Source organism: Oncorhynchus tshawytscha, linkage group LG12 (assembly GCF_018296145.1).
Source record: "Oncorhynchus tshawytscha isolate Ot180627B linkage group LG12, Otsh_v2.0, whole genome shotgun sequence".
Lineage (NCBI taxonomy): Eukaryota > Metazoa > Chordata > Actinopteri > Salmoniformes > Salmonidae > Oncorhynchus > Oncorhynchus tshawytscha.
The window spans coordinates 64,908,964-64,930,377 of record NC_056440.1 but is presented as its reverse complement, the minus strand read 5'-3'; the positions used below and the strand labels follow the sequence as shown (position 1 = coordinate 64,930,377).

Below are 21,414 nucleotides of genomic sequence, written 5' to 3'. Positions count from 1 at the left end.
TAGTAACAGTAGACACAGGCCGCTCACCGATATGGCTGCACTGTTTTAAAAGACTGTGTGCTTGTGGTGAGACTCCATAGGATCAGCTGGTGTTTTAAACCACAGTTTGAGACAGATCTCAGAACCAGTGAGCTCACACAGCTGGGAGGCCATAATAAAATTCAAAATACTTAATTACCTCTCTGGATGGTAATCTACCATCAGGCAGATCTCCCTGCTTTTCCTGCTAATTAGTATTCTTTCACCTATCCTTTAAATCCAGTGAGCACAGCCCATAATTAAGGACATTAAAGAGCTAGATTATAGAAAGATAGTAATTACCCCTTTGTTTCCTGCAGACTAAGACTAGAAGATTCCCACTTATAAACTGGAGTCCAACAGAGCCAAGACCCAGAGCGAAAGAAAAGTACCGCCGCTCTTGTTCTCAAAGGAAAAGGCAATCAAACAAAATATGGGCAAGCTACGGCTGCTTCAGACAAAACACTTGGTTGCAATACACTTTCATCATGGGTCATTTCAGTTCAATACAGTCTAATGATGCTCACCGTTGTCACTGTAGTCGTCAACCAGGATGATCTCTTTGAGGAGGTGGGAGGGGGTCCTGTGCATGGCAGAGTGGATGGAACGCAGGATGACGGACAAGGCCTCGTTTACAAAGATGAACACAATGCTAACTTGAGGGAGGTTAGATGGATACGTGATGTTTTTACACCTGGGGAGAAAACAGACCTGATGTGAGCGGCGTGTAGAAAGAAGGGACCTGATTTAGAGAAGTGCACATTCAAAGCAATAACATTCTAGCTATATTAAAAAGATGTGTCTGTTTCTCAGACACCTGGGCAATTTGTGGTCTCAATGTTGAGGTGGTTGTTATGTTAATGTCCCTGGCAGACCTCCAAACCCAACAGCAGATGTGACAGTAACAATACGTGTATTTCAGTGTGATCCAGATTAAAGCATCTGAAGCAAACAATGGGATAAGATATGACACTTTTCACAATGTAACGTTATTGTATGAGAGCCGCAGATAGACAGAGAGGGCGAGTGAGGGTCTTTTAGGCTCCTACTGGGTAGACAAGAGTTGGTAATTATGAGAGGTAAAATTGCACCCCACTGTTTTGAAGTAACACTTCCCTTCTGGGTTGCCAGTCAAAACAGGGCTTGAGTCAAATGCAGAGGCATATTCTCAACACGAAAACCCACTAGGCAGCTATGTTTTTTATGCTCTCTACAAAGTCAAACAAGTTGGGACTCTAATGTGTGCTCTTCCGTATAGTCTGTATCCCAAACTATCACAACTAGTGTGTTATAGTCAGACCATAGTGAATTCAGACAGTCTGGATATGAAGGTCCTGTTAGCCCCTGGGCTCCTGGTATGACTTGGGGGGACAGCAGAAGTTTAAGTGGGTGATATTCTCAGTGCTTCATTCAGATAGTTCAACGTACCCATCAGGTCTGAGGTCTGGGATGGCTCTGTCCAGGGAGAGGCGGTCGCTGAGGTAGCCGTTGTAGCCGTAGTACTGGAACATCTTCAGGGCCACCCTGCGGCTGTCAGCGCTCAGCTCCTGACCCCAGTGGGCAAACAGGGACGAGTCAGAAAACGATTTGTCTCCTAGAACATCTTCTCCTTTCAGAGGGGTTTCTGTGGGAGCCAGAGAGAGAGAGAGAGAGAAAATGAATATTTGTATAAACCAGCCACACATAGACCCTTCCTGTTAATGAGGGTGCATGAGAGGTGAGAGCAACGCCTCAATAACAAGGTCAATGTAACTACCGTTAGAAGACATAGTAGAGCTCTTGCATTAATAAATGAATTGACGTTACACTGCTTATGTTCACACAGCTATCACACCTTAGAAAGCAGTAACAACTCATATCAATATACAGTTCTGAATGTTGAGTAAATAATTGTATAGTATTTCATTCATATACTGCGATAGAAAAGAGACTGTATTCATTTATACAGCTTTTCAAGATAATAGATTTCCATGGTCACTGAGAAAGATGTAGTCAAGCATTGTGATGTGAGCCTTCAGAGAACGCAGCCAGAGGCTAGTAGTTTGTAAACCAAAGACACATTTAACGAAGCCAATAAAAATGAAAGCTCCAGTGAGCGTGATAGAGTGAAACATTAAATCTGTCAAACAGACAGACAGTTGGTACATGTGATTACACTGTTTACTCCTGGATTCCAATTGAATTTAAATAGATCCTGCGTCTTCCTCTATGACTCTCACAGCCACACACTGTATGCCCCAGGGCTGTCATTTAATGCACCCGTTCCTTTAAATCCCAGTGTGGAGGGATTCTACATTAGAGTGAGGACAGAAGGATACATCTGAAAGCTCTGTAATGCTGAACGCTGCAGTGTGATTTGAATGTGACATTGTTGTACAGCTCGATGACATTTATGATCGCTGTGAAGACAAGGAAAAAAAAAAGACTCAATACATTTGTGCAAATCTTGAATGTCGCTACATCATAAATTACTCTAAAGGGGATCAGTGGAAAAGGTTATGTTATGATGGTTCAGTGTAGTGTGTCTATCTAGGAGCTTTCAATAGATCCAGAATGATCCAAGAGAAAACGGCAGAAAATCAAGCTGTAGGTTTTCAATCTGCTCATTTTGTTCTGGCCACTGTGAAGACCTTAAACCTACAAGGTCTCCTATTTTTTCTCAAATACACATCTCACATGGTGACCACAGTGGGCTCAAGTTTACCAGGAGGACAGTCATTGTTTAAGGGGTTTAGCCAAAACCTTGTAACACAAGGGAGTTGGGGAAGTCACCGAGTAGTCATTGGTTTCGGCGTACACATCACGGACAAACTGAATTGGTCCACCCACACAGACAGCGTGAGAGACTGAAGCCCACTGGTTCTCAGGAGACTGAAGAAATTTGGCTTGGCCCCTAAGACCCTCACAAACTTCTACAGATGCACAATCAAGAGCATCCTGCCGGGCTGTATCACCGCCTGGTACGGCAACTGCTCCGCCCACAACCGTAAGGCTCTCCAGGAGGGTAGTGAGGTCTGCACAACGCATCACCGGGGGAAAACTACCTGCCCTCCAGGACACCTATACCACCCATTGTCACAGGAAGGCCAAAAAGATTGTCAAGGACAACAACCACCCGAGCCACTGCCTGTTACCCCGCTATCATCCAGAAGGCAAGGTCAGTACAGGTGCATCAAAGCGGGGACCGAGGGACTGAAAAACAGCTTCTATCTCAAGGCCATCAGACTGTTAAACAGCCATCACTAACATAATGAAAAAAATGTCTAATACATGTATCACCAGCCACTTTAAAACAATGCTACTTTATATAATGTTTATATACCCTACATTACTCATCTCATATGTATATACTGTACTCTATACCATCTACTGCATCTTGCCTATGCCGTTCGGCCATCCATATAATTTTTATGTACATATTCTTATTCATTCCTTTACACTTGTGTGTATAAGGTAGTTGTTGTGAAATTGTTAGATTACTTGTTAGATATTACTGCATGGTCAGAACTGGAAGCACAAGCATTTCGCTACACTCGCATTAACATCTGCTAACCATGTGTATGTGACAAATAACATTTGATTTGATTTGACAAAACAAGGCAGAGAGTGCACGGCCATTGTAACAGAACAGTAAGGGAGAACAGCTCCAGAGGCACCGGTCAGGACACTGAGACTGTGGGGTCAGGGAGGTCCCTGGGCTGAATGGTCTGTCAGATGTGGGCATGTGATAGGATGCACACTCCCCAGACAACTACATGAAGAAAAAATAAGGTAACTCATATCCAAATGTACTATTATACAGTGTTTTATTCAGAAACCTGGGTAACAACATACTGTAAGAAAAAAAATAGATAATCAACATGAAACCAAAACAAAATGTCAAGGGGAAAACAAATCTAGATTGCCTCCAGCTATTTCCAGATCAACTCAGCAGACTAAAACAATTGCTTTGACAAACCAAATTAAATATCCCCTAACACGAGGTCATATGAAAAAAAAAAATGGGGTGAGAATTAGATTAGAGTTGAAACATCACTATGAGAATCTGTTTGATGGCAGCACAACAATGAACCATTACCCTTTCACAGAAAGGATGTTAAGCTAAACAGTGGGGGAAAAAAACATTTCCATTTCTTTTCCAGGTATCAAAAATGTGTTTTCCAAACCAAGAATAGATAAACATTAACAAGTAATGCTACTGTTATACATTCAACAAATTCAGAAGGAAATATGTGCTTTTAATGAATTATCTAAAAGTCAAAATAAACATAGCAGATGGTTGATTATTGTTTACCTCAGATTGAATGGTATACTTTCAGAGACAGGAAACAGTACCTCCAATGGTCTGTCTATCTGTAGGTAAAGGTCTTTATTAGGAACACAGTACTGCATTATAAATCAGTGCAGCATCTCTGCCCTTGCTAGCCTGCTATGGTGACAAAGTATAGCATTTAATCCTATTACTTGAGTCAGTGGTATGTATGAAGAGCGGCATTGGACTTTCCTATGAAACAAACAACCTTGTTATTCTCTGTGTTTCAAACTCATTAAAAGACACACACCCCTCCACTTACCCTGGGCTTATGCCCTTGGTGGAATCCCCACGACCATCTTTGCCATCGGTCCAAACAGTTAGCCAAGCAAGGGAAGTTGGCAACTGTGCGAATGTACAATTCTGTTCACTCTGGGGCCTGAAACGCCCCATAATTCAATTCGCGATGATTGTAGATCCGCTAAGAAAAGTATACCAAAACTTAAAACCAACATCTACATACAAGTGTAAGTAAAAAGAAATGTAAATGAGTTAGAAACTGTGCGCGAAACTTTGCACATGACGGCAAAAACACAAATCATAAAAGTAATTATGTTTTAGTTTGGCTAGCTTTTGGAAAAGTTAGCTTGTGCATTGAACTTTCCCTGCTATCACACTTATACATTGTAATTTTCGATTTACTTCATATCGTCGGATAGTATGCGTCGTCTTCCAGCCAAGATATGAAATGCAAATCATAATTGACTAGCGCATATAAAGCACATACAACACTACCGGTGGTTCCATGATGACTGAAAACACAACCGTGGGACGAACGAGTGACATTTCCATGCAAGGGCGGTCCATTTAAAATGAATTACTTCTTCCCCGCCCCTGCAAGTGTCAAATCCTCATAAGTCATTAGAAGTGTCCAAGTAATTTGAGGTCTGAGGGGAAGGGTGTGTCTTTTACATGTTTGCAATGCAGCCAATATCTACTGTAAGTACTGTATTTGGTCACATGCTAATTAGAAAGAACATTGTGAAATATGGTGTATGATTATGAATAATCACGAGAGTCGCTTGAACAACAGTTCAATCACTCAAAGTGCAGTGTTCACTAATATTGGCACCCTTGGTAAATACTGTATGAGCAAAACGGGCTGTGAAAAGAAATGCTATTTATCCTCTTGGTCTTTCATTCAAAATATTCACAAAAATCTAACCTTTAATTTAAGTACAATGATTGACAAAAAAAGTTGAATATTTTTCTTTGAAACATGTGTGCCACAAGTATTGGCACCCCTATAAATTCTTATGAGTAAAATCTAACTTTAGTATATTCCCATTCATATTTTATGTTTTTTAAGTTCACCAGAGTGATTAGGAACACTTAAGTGGTAACCCATGACTTCCTGTTTGACTGGGGTATACACTACCGGTCAAAAGTTTTAGAAAACATTCTCATTCAAGGGTTTTTCTTTATTTTTACTATTTTCTACAATGTAGAATAATAGTGAAGACATCAAACTATGAAATAACACATACGGAATCATGTAATAATCAAAAAAGTGTTAAATCAAAATATATTTTAGATTTGAGATTCTTCAAATAGCCACCCTTTGCCTTGATGACAGCTTTGCACACTCTTGGCATTTCCTCAACCGGCTTCATGAGGTAGTCACCTGGAATGCATTTCTTTCCTTCTTAATGAGTTTGAGCCAATCAGTTATACAGGGGCTTTACAGAAGATAGCCCAATTTGGTAAAAGACCAAGTCCACGTTATGGTAAGAACAGCTCAAATAAGCAAAGAGAAACGACAGTCCATCATTACTTTATGACATGAAGGTCAGTCAATACGGAAAATGTCAATAACGTTGAAAGTTGACGACGACGCCACAACCGGTCCGTCCGGCGCCACTGCTACTGGTCAGTCCGACGCCGCCGCAACTTTGGTAGCGGCAACTGGCCCGTCCGACGATGACGCAACTTCGGCAGCCGCATAAGCGTTTGTTTGGTCTTCGTCCCCGTGCCCTTACACGGCACGCCGTAATTTGGGCTTAATAAAAAAAACTATTATGCATTCCTGCACCTGTCTCCCGAATCATTTATGCCGACGTGACAGCTGCCTCCGAAATTGCAGCCCAAATAAATACGTCAGAGTTCAAGTAACAGAAACATCAACATCAACTGTTCAGTGGAGACTGTGTGAGTCAGACCTTCATGGTTGAATTTCTGCAAAGAAACCACTACTAAAGGACACCAATGAGAAAAAAAGACTTGCTTGGGTCAAGAAACATGAGCAATGGACATTAGACAGGTGGAAATTTGTCCTTTGGTCTGGAGTCCAAATTGGAGATTTTTGGTTCCAACTGCCATGTGTATTTCCCACCGTAAAGCATGGTGAAGGAGGTGTTATGGGGTGAGGGCGCTTTGCTGGTGACACTTTGTGATTTATTTAGAATTCAAGGCACACTTAACCAGCATGGCTACCACAGCATTCTGCAGCGATACTCCATCCCATCTGGTTTGGGCTTAGTGGGACTATCATTTGTTTTTCAACAGGACAATGACCCAACAAACCTCCCGGCTGTATAAGTGCTATTTTACCAAGAAGGAGAGTGATGGAGTGCTGCATCAGATGACCTGTCCTCCACAATCCCCCGACCTCAACCAAATTGAGATGGTTTGGGATGAGTCGGACGGCAGAGTGAAGGAATCGCAGCCAACAAGTGCTCAGCATATGTGGGAACTCCTTCAAGACTGTTGGAAAAGCATTCCAGGTGAAGCTGGTTGAGAGATTGTCAAGAGTGTGCAAAACTGTCATCAATGCAAAGGGTGCGTATTTGAAGAATCTCAAATATAAAATATATCTTGATTTGTACACTTTTTTGGTTACTACATGATTCCATATGTGTTGTTTCATAGTGTTGATGTCTTCACTATTATTATACAATGTAGAAAATAGTAAAAATACAGGAAAAACCCTTGAATGAGTAGGTATGTCCAAACGTTCGACCGGTAGTGTAAATATAAGATGACACACAGGCCAAGTTTCCATAGTCATCCATCACTATGGGAAAGACCCGAGAATACAGTAATGATGTGAGACAAAAGGTTGTTGAGCTGCACAAATCAGGAAATGGCTATAAGAAAGAAAATAGCTCAATGGTTGAAAATGCACATTTCCACTATCAGGGCAATAATTAAGACGTTTAAAGCAACTGGAGGTGTTAATAATCGGCCTGGAAGGGAACTTGTCTATATTGACCCCACGCACAGTGAGGAGGATGGTTTGAGTTGCCAAAAAAATCTCTCAGGATCACAGCTGCAGACGTTAGTTGGGTCTTGGGGTCAGAAAGTCTCCAAAAGTATGATCAGAAACTACCTACATAACCAGAAGTTGTTTGGGAGGATTGCCATAAAAAGCCTTTGCTGTCATCAAACAAACTGAGGCGCCTACAGTTTACCAAACGTTACTGGATCTTCCTATGTGACCGGGTTCTATGGTCAGATGAGACCAAAATAGAGCCTTTTGGAAACAAACGGCAGAGGTGGATTTGGTGTAGACAGAAAGACAGCCATGCAGGAAAGTACCTCATCGCAACTGTGAAGTATGGTAGTGGATCTTTGATGTTGTGGGAGTTTTTCAATCAAAGGCCCTGGACAACTTGTTAGGACACATGGTACTATGGACTCCATCAAGTACCAACAGATATTAAATCAAAACCTGACTGCCTCTGCTAGCTTAAACTGGGCCATGGATGGATCTTCCAGTAGGACAATGATTCAAAGCACACCTCAAAAAACAACAAAAATGGTTCACTGACCACAGAATCAAGGTCTTGCCATGGCAATCCTAGTCCCCTGACCTAAACCCCATAGAAAACCTGTGGGATGAGCTGAAGAGGATTGTCCACAGGTGTGGACCTCAGAATCTGAAGGATCTGGAGAGATTCTGTATGGAGGAATGGTCTCAGATCCCTTTCCATGTGTTCTCCAACCACATTATGCATTATAGGAAAATACTCAGAGCTTTTATCTTGGCAAAGGGAGGTTGCACAAAGTATTGAATGAAGGGATGCCTATAATTCTGGCACACATATATATTTGAGAAAATTATTTGTTTTATTTAAATTGAGAGGATAAAAAAATACAACAAAAAATTCACCGCCCGTTTTGCTCAAATTTACCAAGGGTGCCAATATTAGTGGAGGGCACTATAATGCCTGGAGATGGGTAGCGTAACTGTAAGGAATACTCAGGGAGAAAAATGTGTATATTCACACGCAGAGTGCAGCAGATGTTAATTAAGCCTTCGCAGAAGGCAGGAATCATGGTCGCAGGCAGGCAAATGGTCAAACACAGGTAGGCAGGCAATGGTCAAACACAGGTAGGCAGGCAATGGTCAAACACAGGTAGGCAGGCAATGGTCAAACATAGGTAGAGAGTCAAAAACAAACAATACCTCACAACCATACAAACAGAAAGAACTGAACTAAATAGGGAGCTGATGAGACCAGGTGAGAAACGAACACAGGTGAAATCAATGAACAAAAATGAAAGCCAGGGCTACGTTCCAGAACACAAAGAAACAGGGCTACGTTCAAGAACACAAAGAAAAAGAACACAAGGTTGACGAAGAAAAGACAAGCAGAACCTTACAGTAAATTAAACATACAGCATTGAAAGTTTCAGTTGCTTTGAATAGCAAGGGAATGCCTCCATTCATGATGGGAGAAGAACACAGTGATTAGGCTCAGACCGGGATGATGTTCTAAAAGTCTGCCAATCCCAGCAAACATGCCTCCAGGCTCATTCATGTGACTACTTGTGCTGGTGATTAATTAGGCCTTCTGAGACGCTTTCCTCAGGAGTGAAAGGCTAGAGCGCCGGCTGGGTCAGGGGTTGATGTTTTGCAGACAGGGTAACCTAGGCAACTTGTAATAGTATGGGCAGTGTGTCATCCCAAAGGCTCTTTTGTTGGGACAAGAACTCAGAAACCCCTAAAACATGTAGGCAGCCTCATTTGCCTATTGAACACATTAGAGGAACCACTCAACTGCTGTATGCTCAGTGCTCTCTGACAAAAATGGTACAGTAATTCAGTGATGATCGCCTCTAAGACAAAGGAGAGTGTCGAGAACTCAGTAACACTATGAACCAAGTCTGTGTAATGAATTATAAATGAATGCATTAATATATTTATAAATGCTTATAGCTAGTAGTTTTATCCCACTTTCGTCTGACACACAAGTCCCAATCGCAGTTCAACAAAACAAGACTTAAAAAATGTAGAAGGCAGAAGAAAGGTATCTCAAAAACATGACACGAAGCAGATAAACTGATGTTTCAGTAGGAGAAGGAGAGGGAGAGTAGAAGGAAAGGGAGGATGCATGTCAATACATGTCTGGCTGAGGAATGCTGAGTTTTGATAGCTGGTCATGTGATTTGTTAGCAACAACATTGAGTTACCAAGCACATTCACGCTGAGATGAGCAACACAAATGAGGAAAAATTTGGTGGTTGAATTGAATAAAAGTTTTTATTAAAAGTATGAATTTAAGCACACGTCGGAAGGACCGCAGTGGTACAGGACAAACATAGGTACAGGTAAGTGTTTTCAGAATTTACATTTTTACAAGTATCGACTGATGGTGGCTCAATGTTGTTGATAGCAAATCGCGAGACCAGTTGTCAAAACTTAACTCCGTCTCAATACAAGAGAACAGAGTTGAGCGTTCCTCAGATAATACTGAGCGGTTCCATTTAAGTAGCCTACAACTGCAACTCCTATAATAGGAAGAGGAACACCCTGCCTGTCTCTCTCTCCTGGCTTGTTTCTCTGTGGGTGGGAGTGTGTGTCTGTGTGTATGCGGTGGGTTTTGAAGGGCTCAGGAAGGGGGACCCAGCGGGGTTTTGCTTTAAACTGTGATGGCTCTGGTCCAGACACAGAGAGCAGCAACATAGGCCCAGAGCTTATCAGCAGCAGCCCAGCCTGGTGAAGTGAGTCAGTCAGTGCGCTCCATTGTGTGCACATCAGGACAATTCAGTTAGGGCCATGTGCTTACTGTGGCACATCCACAGAGGAGGAAGGCTGAGAGACAACATGAAGAGGGAAAAAGGACACACAAAGTGCCTTTATTCCTGGTTCAGGAAGGCAAACAGCACAATATAGCGAAGGGATTATGGCAACGAGAGGCGAGGGGAAGGTTTACAAAAGGAGGTCCACCGCAGAGTGAGAGAAAGTTAGATACAGTGAGCAGGTCTGTACGCTGCAGCAAAACATGTGTTCCCTATGCTAACCTCCATGACAGAACACACAGAACCAACCCAGGGCGAACCGTACGGAGGGAGGATTTCTGCTGTTTTATGGGAAAACAGGGATTTCAGGACAATAAGACACATTGCACCAGAGCTCCACTCTTGCCTGCCGACCACTGTTCTCCTCAGTTGTTCAGTGAGATTAATGTCTCGTCTGGGGTATAATAGGTAATTAAGACTCAACAGCTCTCATCTGTGCTGCTGTACCATATCAAACACTATCAGATGATATACATGACAATGGCTCCCCAGCAGAGTGAGGGGAGGTCAGCAGAGACAGAGGGAAGAAAACACACTGAAGGTCTACATTAACCCTTTACATCCCCTTTCCAACACAATTAAATCATTATGACGGACTACAAAGTATTATTATATTTTTAAAGCTATCGTATCATGCGATCATTTTCAATTACACTTTCCCCACAAAACACGAACAGTTTCCTTTCTGAAGAAATCACCGTGATAAGAGTACTCTGAAGATTAAAAGAGATCACATTACATCTCCTTGTGGCCTCACAGGGAGAACATATTTCAACCAGGGACCGTTTGTCTTTGACACCTCCAAGTTGAGGCACTGCATACATGGTAACTGACTGAGGCAAAGTTGTGTTGACAAAAACACTAAATCTTTGCCTGTCGACAGAAAATATAGGAAAAATGTACACCCTCAGTACACACCTTAGGCCCTTATAAATTGCCGTTGTGTGTAACCTTATTACCCCAAAATCCGTCCGGTATGACGCAACATTGTGACAAAGTCACTCTCACTACACTGGAAGTTAATAGGAATACGACTTTTAGATCGCGAAACGTCTATCATACATGTCCGATTTCAATACTGGCCGATGTCATAACTGGAGGATGTCTTCTCTCGAATGAGCCATTGATCATATTTTTGCGATATTCCAACCTCGAGAAATGTATCATTTAATGGAGGGTTTAGGACATTTTTCCTATTTGTCTGCCTCTTTTGTTCAGGGTGCATTGCATGTTGCCATTGCCAGAGATATTATAGAAAGGAGATTGGAATCCAATGAACGATGGACCTTATAATACTCCACCCAGCAGACTGTTGACCAATCGCACTCATGTTGTCATGCTGCGCCATGCAGTTGCTAAACTAATAGTCACACAATCCCTTCTCAAAGTCAGTGTTGTCGAGAAACGTGCCTATTTTCCTTGAAAGCCCCTTATGTAACGATTCCAAAGCTATATGATACTACAGATTGCAAGTTAATCTCACATCTTGGAAAATATTTATAATGTTCTTGTTGATGTCTTGCTTACTAAATTCATGCTAATGTTGGGTTTTTGAGCTAGTGCCCAATAGTCACCCATTCACTCCTTGAAGGAGAGCGCTCCTTGTCCCCGAATCGCCCAGAATGCACCGCGTTGCTCATTGACGTAACATGGGCAACGTTTCCAATCTTCTCAAAAGTATATCTGCTGTTGCCAATGTTGACCCCACTCTGTGAGGCACATCGATCTGCAGGTTGAACATGGTATGATTTTAGACTAAATTGATAGCTGTAAAATCACCTAAACAAACTGCACCAACTACAGCAGCTACGTTACATGCTGATATTGTCTTTGGTGTTATTGTGTCTAGCTACGTTTGTTAGTTACCTAGCTAGCTAGCCAGCAAGTCCATAGAGCGAGCATTGCTTTACTCCACAAAGGATTACAGGCAATATCCGCACCGAGCTAAAGGCTAGAGCTGCCGCTTCCAAGGAGCGGGACACTTATTCGGGCGCTGATACGAAATCCCGCTATGCCCTCAGACGAACCACCAAACAGGCAAAGCGTCAATATAGAACTAAGATTGAATCCTACTACACCAGCTCTGACTCTCGTTGGATGTGGCAGGGCTTGCAAACTATCATGGACTACAAAGGGAAATCCAGCCGCGAGCTGTCCTGTGATGTGAGCCTACCAGACGAGTTAAATGCCTTTTATGCCCACTTCGAGGCAAGCAACACTGAAGCATGCATGAGAGCACCAGCTGGTCCGAATGACTGTGTGATCATGCTCTCCGTAGCCAATGTCAGCAAGACCTTTAAACAGGTCAACATTCACAAGGCAGCAGGGACAGAAGGATTACCAGGACGTGTACTTAGAGTGTGCGGGGACCAACTGGCAAGTGTCTTCACTGACATTTTTAACCTCTCCCTGACCGAGTCTGTAATACCTACAGTATATGCCGAACACCATAGTCCCTGTGCCCAAGAAAACGAAGATAACCTGCCTAAATGACTACCACACCATAGCACTCATATCAACACCATCATCCCGGAAACCCTAGACCCACTCCAATTCACATACACACACACACACACACACACACACACACACACACACACACACACACACACACACACACACCCCCCAACAGATCTACAGATGACGCAATCCCAAATCACACTGCCCTTTCCCACCTACATCTTAGCGTTCAACACCATAGGACCCACAAAGCCCATCACTAAGCTAAGGACCCTGGGACTAAACACCTCCCTCTTCAACTGGATATTTTCTTAACTCTATTTCTAGAAGTGCATTGTTGGTTAAGGGCTTGTAGTTAATCATTTCACAGTAAGGTCTACCTACACCTGTTGTATTCGGCGCATGTGACAAATACAATTTTATTTTATTTGTGGATTTTGTAGTCGACTTAAGCTGCAACAGATTTCCACAACAATTTTCCATGTTCCTAACAACCTTATTATAATACCAAAATGAAACATTTGTTCACATATTAGTGTTATTTAACACTAAATTAAAGGAATTTGTGTTTTTGGGTGGATTCTTTTCAGGTGAGCTGGGGTGTTGAATAGACACTAGTGTGCTACTGAGACAAGAGAAACACCTGGCTTATTGAACAGCATCAGCATCCCATGTGGATAGACAGATGGAATACTTTGGCTTATGCACACTGCCAAGAATTATTACCCCCAAAAACTTGGACCAGAACACAAACATTACCTTCAACATGCGTAATTGCCACTTAAATAAAGAACCAATGGAGCTGCTATTTTAATGTACTGCATAATCACCTCTTGACATGGAAATCTCTAGAATGTGTGGGATAAGGAGGTGGAGAAATGTTGTTATTCCCTGTGTGCATACGACCACTACTTCTACCACTCGTCATCTATTCATGCTACAAGGTTACATAACTCCAATCCAGCCATCAACCCCCCCCCTTTCAACAGTCAAAGCTCTTTACAACTCGCATCTTCACAGAACAAGACTTCTCCTGTGAAAATAAATGCACAATTAGCTTACACTCCAACTCCACACAGCTCAGCTCAGCTCAGTGCCATGACATAATGTATCACTTCTCTCTCAACGACTGTAGTTTGGTTGGTGCCAGCGCCCGCTTGCTTGAAAGCACATATTACAGCTAATAGCCAATTAACGTGCTCACAGGTTGGGAGGCTGTGTACTCTGTCATACTGGGCCCCAGTGGAGACTGATGAAGTTCTCTGACTGGGTCTGTAAAAAGGGGCACTCTCTCATTAGAACACATCAGCGGCTGACACGTCTTCCTGACATTGTTCTTTCTCTGGGAGTAGGGGAGGAAGAAGGGTGTGGTGGGGAGTAGGCCTACTCTCTGGGTTTATTCCTGAGAGGGGAAAAACACACTGCCAAAGTTTGGATGTAGGGTGGCCTCTGCTCCCCACAAGCTATTGTTAACCCTGCTCCTTCTTCCTTTCTGCTCATTAAAGTAATGCAATCACTAGGCCCTTCAGGAAGGCACTCACATGTCTCACACTCACCCTGACATCCCTAGGAAACCAATGGGTGGTTCACAGATGATAAATATGGCCTATTCCAACAATTCCAGGCTAGAAAATGAAAAATAACATTAAAAAACAAGAGAACATCAGAAGGGGACATTTTTCTCTCTCCAAAGTAAAGTACATGTTAAAAAAACAGCACAAAAACATTGTTTTGTTTCTTGTGTTTGGGTACATTTTTCAGTCTCTTAGAGACTAAGAGAGAGAGACTAGATGTTAGATGTGCCACTCTATTAAACCAGTCAGTGGAGGTGCGTCTCCTGTTGCCTCCTATCATGTTGATCTGACTCCCACTACACTTGGTGCCTGTGGATTAGCGTTCACTCTCTGAAGAGGGAGATTTCAAAAGAGATTCTGTTTGCTTGGTGAGTCTCATCTGCACAGCGCTCTGAGCATGATTTCTCCTGAAGGGTTTCTATTTTCAGTGTATGGTATGGCCTCTGCTCAGGAACAAACTCACCACCGCAGGAAACAAATCAAAACATTTCACAGCAACACATTACAGTGGCTGAACAACAGTGGTTGCCAAAGGCATGCGAAGACAGTCAGGAATCAATATGAAAATACTGTGCATCTTCTTATCGAAGCATAGGCATCTTTACAGTACATGTCTCAAGTACCATTGAGGATTGCCTCTCGTCAGTTTTCGATGGTAGAGCAGCCACTTAAGCAAAGGTTTTTACAGTGAAATCCCTTGATCAATGTTTGTATAGAAATCAACAAGCGAGTGATATTTTTTCAAACAAGGAAATGTATTTCAGATCGATACATGTTTATTCTAGGACAAATGCTCGAAACGTTGGACATAAAACATTTTTGCATCTGAGCTCCTAGAGTGTGCGGCTCTCCTTTATTTTTAAAAAGTATTCTAGGACAAAGACCAGGAAATACAGCGATAGATACATTCTTCAGGAAATAGTCAGGCAACTATTTCTTCACCATTTGACAGGGCTTAAAAAACTGCTACAAAACCCTTATACATTGATCCATTCTAGAAACTATCGAAGAAATATTCAGCGGTCTCAAGTTTAGAACCCCAAAAGCTATGTCTAATATTACATATAGCAGCTCATTGTATTCTGTGAGACGAGGAGTTGAGTATGGTACAAACTACTACCTACTAAATGCAGGAGGACAATTTAAAGAAGTATATTGAAAATGTAAATGAAATATGGATAGTGTGGGATAATGTGTGTGGGCGATGTTAAAAAGCTGTTGCACTGGTGCTATTTATATCTCCTTGAATCATTCATTAGGTTAAATGTCACACGGTCACAGATGGAGTGCATGGAGCATGCTTTAGTGAGCGCAAATTAGCATGGAAGTGTGGTTACATTTTAAACTCTAATTTCCTTTGGCTACTCCACAAAACTGCAAACCTAGAGGGGTATCATGAAACACTGCTAACTTTATGGGACAGGCATATCCCCCAAAAGACTAATTTCTTATGTAAATGATCCTGTGTCTCATTTGCTCAGATCTATACTAGCCTGTTGGGAATCATCTATCTGATTTAATGTCCTCAGTTGCCGGACAGTCTGACTCACAGCACATCACTCAGCTAACAAGTTTGCCAGGGCCAGAGCAATTACACCAATGACATACAATAAGCTCTAGGGACGCACTGTCTGAATATTCTTCAACGTAAGACCTATAAAAAGTCAACATGGCTCACATTTGCTTTGTATCAAATTAAGTTCTAGTGTGTGTGCCTTAATGTTGGACTACATTGATTTCCAGTAAGCTATTACTTGCCTTGATTGTTCACCACCTAAATTGAAAATGTTTCTCCTCTACCACAAATTATTGTAACTCAACACTTTTTCAAAATTTAGAACATAAATCTGAATGTCACACTATAACATATATAGATATAGATATAGATAGAGAGATAGAGAGAGAAAGAAAGAGAGAGAAAGAGAGAGAAAGAGAGAGAAAGAGAGAGAAAGAGAGAGAAAGAGAAAGAGAGAGAGAGAAAGAGAGAGAGAGAAAGAGAGAGAGAGAAAGAGAGAAAAAAAGAGAGAGAAAGAGAAAGAGAAAAAAAGAGAGAGAAAGAGAGAAAAAGAGAGAGAAAGAGAGAAGCGTGATGTGCCTCCCTAAGCATTTTGAATATTTTCCAATATGGTAACAAGACTCTGAAGCTGGAAAGAGACAGAAAATGATTATCATGCCCATAACATTTCGCCTTCCCTTCCCTTTTAGATTGGATCACAAGATTCAGGAAATAAATACTTGGCTGAGCCAAATGAAATGAGATCAAGGCAGCTTGTCTGATGATAATAGAGAGTTATCTGGTCAAAATCTATGATAAGTACAGAATTATGGTGCTTGATCCATTACAGAACATGAATTTCCATCAACTTGGATCAAAGCCCTACAGGTTAATAAGTTAGATATTTTTATCACAGAGATAATACTGAGATAAGATAATACAAAGATTTTGCAAAGGAGCCTGCTTAAGCAAAGTTCATCAAAGAGCAAGATAACTTTTTTTTGTGGATGACATTGTTCAAATAATGGATCTGCATGTCTGCCAAGATATCTAAACCATAACTACATCTTAATTATTGTATCAACCAAATGAGACAACATAATATTTTCTAAAGAAAACCCCCAGAAAAAACACAAAAAAACCTCTAAAATCTCCAAAACAGGCTCCAATCCATGAAGACACCAGTAGATAAAGTAAAAAGGAACTTGAGAAGACTCATTTAGACACCAGTAGATAAAGTAAAAAGGAACTTGAGAAGACTCATTTAGACACCAGTAGATAAAGTAAAAAGGAACTTGAGAAGACTCATTTAGACACCAGTAGATAAAGTAAAAAGGAACTTGAGAAGACTCATTTAGACACCAGTAGATAAAGTAAAAAGGAACTTGAGAAGACTCATTTAGACACCAGTAGATAAAGTAAAAAGGAACTTGAGAAGACTCATTTAGACAGCAGTAGATAAAGTAAAAAGGAACTTGAGAAGACTCAAGGTTTCTTCTACTGTGTTAAATATTTCAGTAACAGACTGCTGTCTTTAAACAGCCATTCTACAGATGTAACACCCACCACTTGTGATGTGCACCTGAACTTGAGTTGTTTCTCACTGCATCTAAAACAGACTTCACTGGCCTATATGCTAGAACACTATGTCCACACAGATTTCGATTGCAGGCCCAATCACTGGGATCTCTCATCATCATAACATCACAGTTATTCCAGCTGGTGTTGGTTTTCAATTAATTATTCAAGTTGGGAGCGCTCAGATTTTTACTGAGGGAATGTTGATGGGAATCTGGCACAGGTCAGTACAGCCTGAGCCTTTTGCAAGTACTTCAATCAGATGAGCTGCTGCTCGCTTTGTGATTGGCTTTTGGCTTTTGGCTAGGAACATAAGTTCCTAGGGCTGCACCTGACTCTGCATGGAATAGATGATACTCTGTGGTAGAGGCTAGGATCACACGTACACCGCCCTTCTTCACCAAAGCACAGAGTTGATGGAAGTACAGTCATGTGATTTATTTTTATTTATGTGATTTATTTGTCTGGCATTATATTCTGCTAACCCAGCTCTACTGAACCAGCCTCCTCTGTTCTGCTGCCGGTGTGAACAGGGGTGCTGCATCAGGGAGAGATGGGATGGGTGGAATGATAGCCTGAGGTAGTAGTGTTGTTGTTGTTTAATGGCAGAGCCTTCTTTACTGAACCAGCTGGCTGAATGTGTCACCAGCCATTGAAGGTAGAAAACAAGCCCCAGAACCCAAGAAGTCTCCCATAATGGTACATGATGGAAACAGGCTGCCAACCAAATTCAAGACATCAGGATGGGAGCCTGGGAATAATACAAAATAGATGGTGAGCCTCCCTATTTTAAGATGTATTTTCTGTACCGGACCATCCCACATGCAAACAGCAAGAAATATGTCCACCATCTTTCTATTCTCCAGCTCGAATACAGTCCTAGCCTTTTCCTCCCACGCATTGACAGAATAGATTCATGATGAAAAATGACAAACAACAGCTGAATGGAGGTGAAGGGAAAGTCAGTCATCTGTTGTTATCTATTGTCCTCCCCTTGCCTTTATTCATCACTTACATTCCAGACCAGTTAGACTGCAGACTGAAAATAAACAGCTTTCTCTTGAGTCCTGTCTCCACATCTTCCCAATCTCTCTGGGGAGTAATATGGGCACCTATCTCCAAATGAACCTGCCCCCTCCCCTCTAACACAGAGCCTCTTTAAGGAACGTTCTGGTGACTGGAGACCCCGTGACAGGACCAGTGGACCCATGAGTACTTCCATTACCCCCCCATTACCCCCACAAGAAAGTGGCTGAAGCAGGAAGGGAGAGGGAGGAGGCTGGGGGTGACTGGATGAGACTGGCCTTTAAACAGGGCCTGACTGATTGGGGGGCTCATTGCTGCTGAGCGTGCTCAGTCTGCGTGCTGCAGAGACAGACATCCAGCAGGGAGCTTTAGGCTCCTCTCAGAGGGAGAAGTGCTTGGCTGACTCTGCATTATGTGTACCAGACAAACACCATTACGCTTTGTTTGCCTGGGGTGGAAGGCAACTCAATGAGGCCACAAAGATCTGCATTCAGATGTCTTGTATTTTTTTCCTCTCTAAATATTTATGGCAAGGTAAAAGCTTTCTCATTTGTGATAATTACCATTCACCAACCTTGCTACAGCAGAGCACTTTTATTTCTCTCAAAACTGGTGGGTTTGGCCTCTACTTAGAAAAGTTTTTCTCAGACACAACAAACACATTCTCATTCTTTAGAGTGAATCACAACAGGGAACGGCAGCTGCATGGACCACAAGTTAATAATGCGTTCGTGTGCTAGTCGGAAGTAGGAAACTACGAAATGTCCAACTTGCTAACTGGTTGAACATGGCACATGTATAACTACAACCTGTTAGCAAGTCGGAAATGTACGAGTTTTCTAGTTGTGACTAGTTGCGGCATTAGATTATGGGAGTGCTGAAGAGTTTGTGAACAGTTATGAAAACAACAAGCTTATATTGGGTGGCAGGTAGCCTAGTGGTTAAAGCATTGGATCGAATCCCCGAGCTGACAAGGTAAAAATCTGTTGTTCTGCCCCTGAACAAGGCAGTTAACCCACTGTTTCCCGGTAGGTCGTCATTGTAAATAAGAATTTGTTCTTAACTGACTTGCCTAGTTAAAAAGGTTCAATTAAAAATATTTATCCACAACCTATGTCTCAAGAAAACAATAGAACAATCGATAACCATGGAGGAAAATGCATTTCAATTGTTGACTTTAAGGTGAATCACCTACGGTTTACAGTCTAATTCATTGATGAGACTTTTGACAGTATGTAGTCCCTGGAAGTCTCTGCATTTTGGAGAAAAAAAGCATTCTACATCACACACGTCTATGCTGAGTCTATCTCCTGGCACAGAAAACACTAGAGCCATCGTTCTTATACTATTAAAAGAAGTGTTACCTTCAAAATCATCAAACGAAGTAAAACTCCCATGTGAGGTGAACTTGATTAATTGAAATTGACTAGAGGATGTGGAATTGGCAGTAACACCGATACTCAGATGTGATAAGATTAAGTTTAAACTGTAGCTCTAATTCATAGAAAATGGCATATGCAGCACAGTGAGAGGAAGAAATGCTTAGACGTTCAATAATTCTGTAATCAGAGTAAAGCACATCCATGCTTACCTTACTGTTTGAGGGGTTTATGACAATAAACCCAGCTATCATTTTACAACATGTGCTATCACTATCACGACTGGGGTTGCAAATTCATAAATTCTGAACCGAACAATTGCCCTAACTTAAATTCCAGAAAGTGCTATGAGAGATTTAATGGACTTGAAAATGTCTGCAGTGAGGGAAAACATTAAACAGTCCACTCCTTATCACCACTCCGCAGATGCCCCACTAAAGCACATGAGAGGGAAGGTTTTCGCTGTGCAGCTTCGCTAACACCTAAGGTCAGACAGAGCGGTTGGCCGCTGATGGCTGCCATTGCCCTCTGTGCCAGACTGACAAAGCCCTGCCTGGTGGCTATATCCTTCCTGTCATGTTTTGTCAGAATATCTGTTTTCCAAAGCTTCAAATTGGGTTTTTATGAAAGGAAGCTCAGAAGTATCCATTTAGAGCTTTCAGAAGTAACACACAATGCCCTGTAGCCTTTTAATTCAAGACCATTCTCTTTTCTGTTCTTCTCAAGCTGCTGGTGGCTGGACAATATTCTCCAACCATAGCATGAAGACATTCAAAGCTGTGAACAAAGAAATAATATCTTGTTCCTAAATGGGCATTATTTGCATTGTGCTCTGTGCAGCATGCCTGCTGTAGAGTTATTACTAGAGATGGGGGAAAACATTTATTCAGTTTAATATCAGGATATTATTTTTTACAATATATTGTATCGTATCAGTTTGAATATATCGCAATAATAGTTTTGCACTAGTTGGCTGTACCTGCACCAAAACTCCAGTATTTTTCCTTCATAGCTGTAGTGGTTATTTCTATATTATCACACAAGTCAGAGTTATACTTAAACAAAATCTTTATTCACTTATTAATAAGGAGAGCAGGTCACACACACAAGTGAATGACGTGAGTGCCCTGCAATAACGATGGCTGGTCGACAAACCACCCTCCGACACAAAGAATACCAAAAGCTTTTATATGGCAAAGATACACCCCCTTAGTCTACATGACAAACAACAGATGTGTGGAATGAGTCCCAAGGTGAGACTTGATATATGAGAAAGGGATATCCCCCAGGCAGATAGCATTTGCTATGAAGACTGTACAGCGTTTGTCCCCTAAGACAAGGCTCTGATCTTGTCCCTGGTACTTCGCAGTACAGAAACACCAACTCATTCTATGGCATAAATCAATTGTCAGCTCCAGATACCCCTATCTCAAAAGCTCCTCTCAGTTCACACAGACACAGAGTTCTAAGAACCCTATTATATTGCATAAAACAATGTAGCTTGTTCTCCATCTCATTTTTAAATAGGGATCTAATTTGTTTTTAGCA

General features: G+C 41.7%; 1 protein-coding gene across 2 annotated transcripts in view; it reads right to left on the bottom strand.

Moving 5' to 3' along the window:
• The window catches only part of LOC112263673 (polypeptide N-acetylgalactosaminyltransferase 18), an 85,554-nt gene that overhangs the window by 45,610 nt on the left and 18,530 nt on the right, over positions 1-21,414 (bottom strand). For both annotated transcript variants that reach the window (XM_042330921.1, XM_024440162.2), the window contains exons 2-3: positions 1,447-1,642; positions 546-712 (exon numbers count right to left, since the gene is read on the bottom strand). In XM_042330921.1, coding sequence (XP_042186855.1) covers positions 546-712; positions 1,447-1,642 — 363 coding nt within the window. The remainder of the gene's footprint in view (positions 1-545; positions 713-1,446; positions 1,643-21,414) is intronic.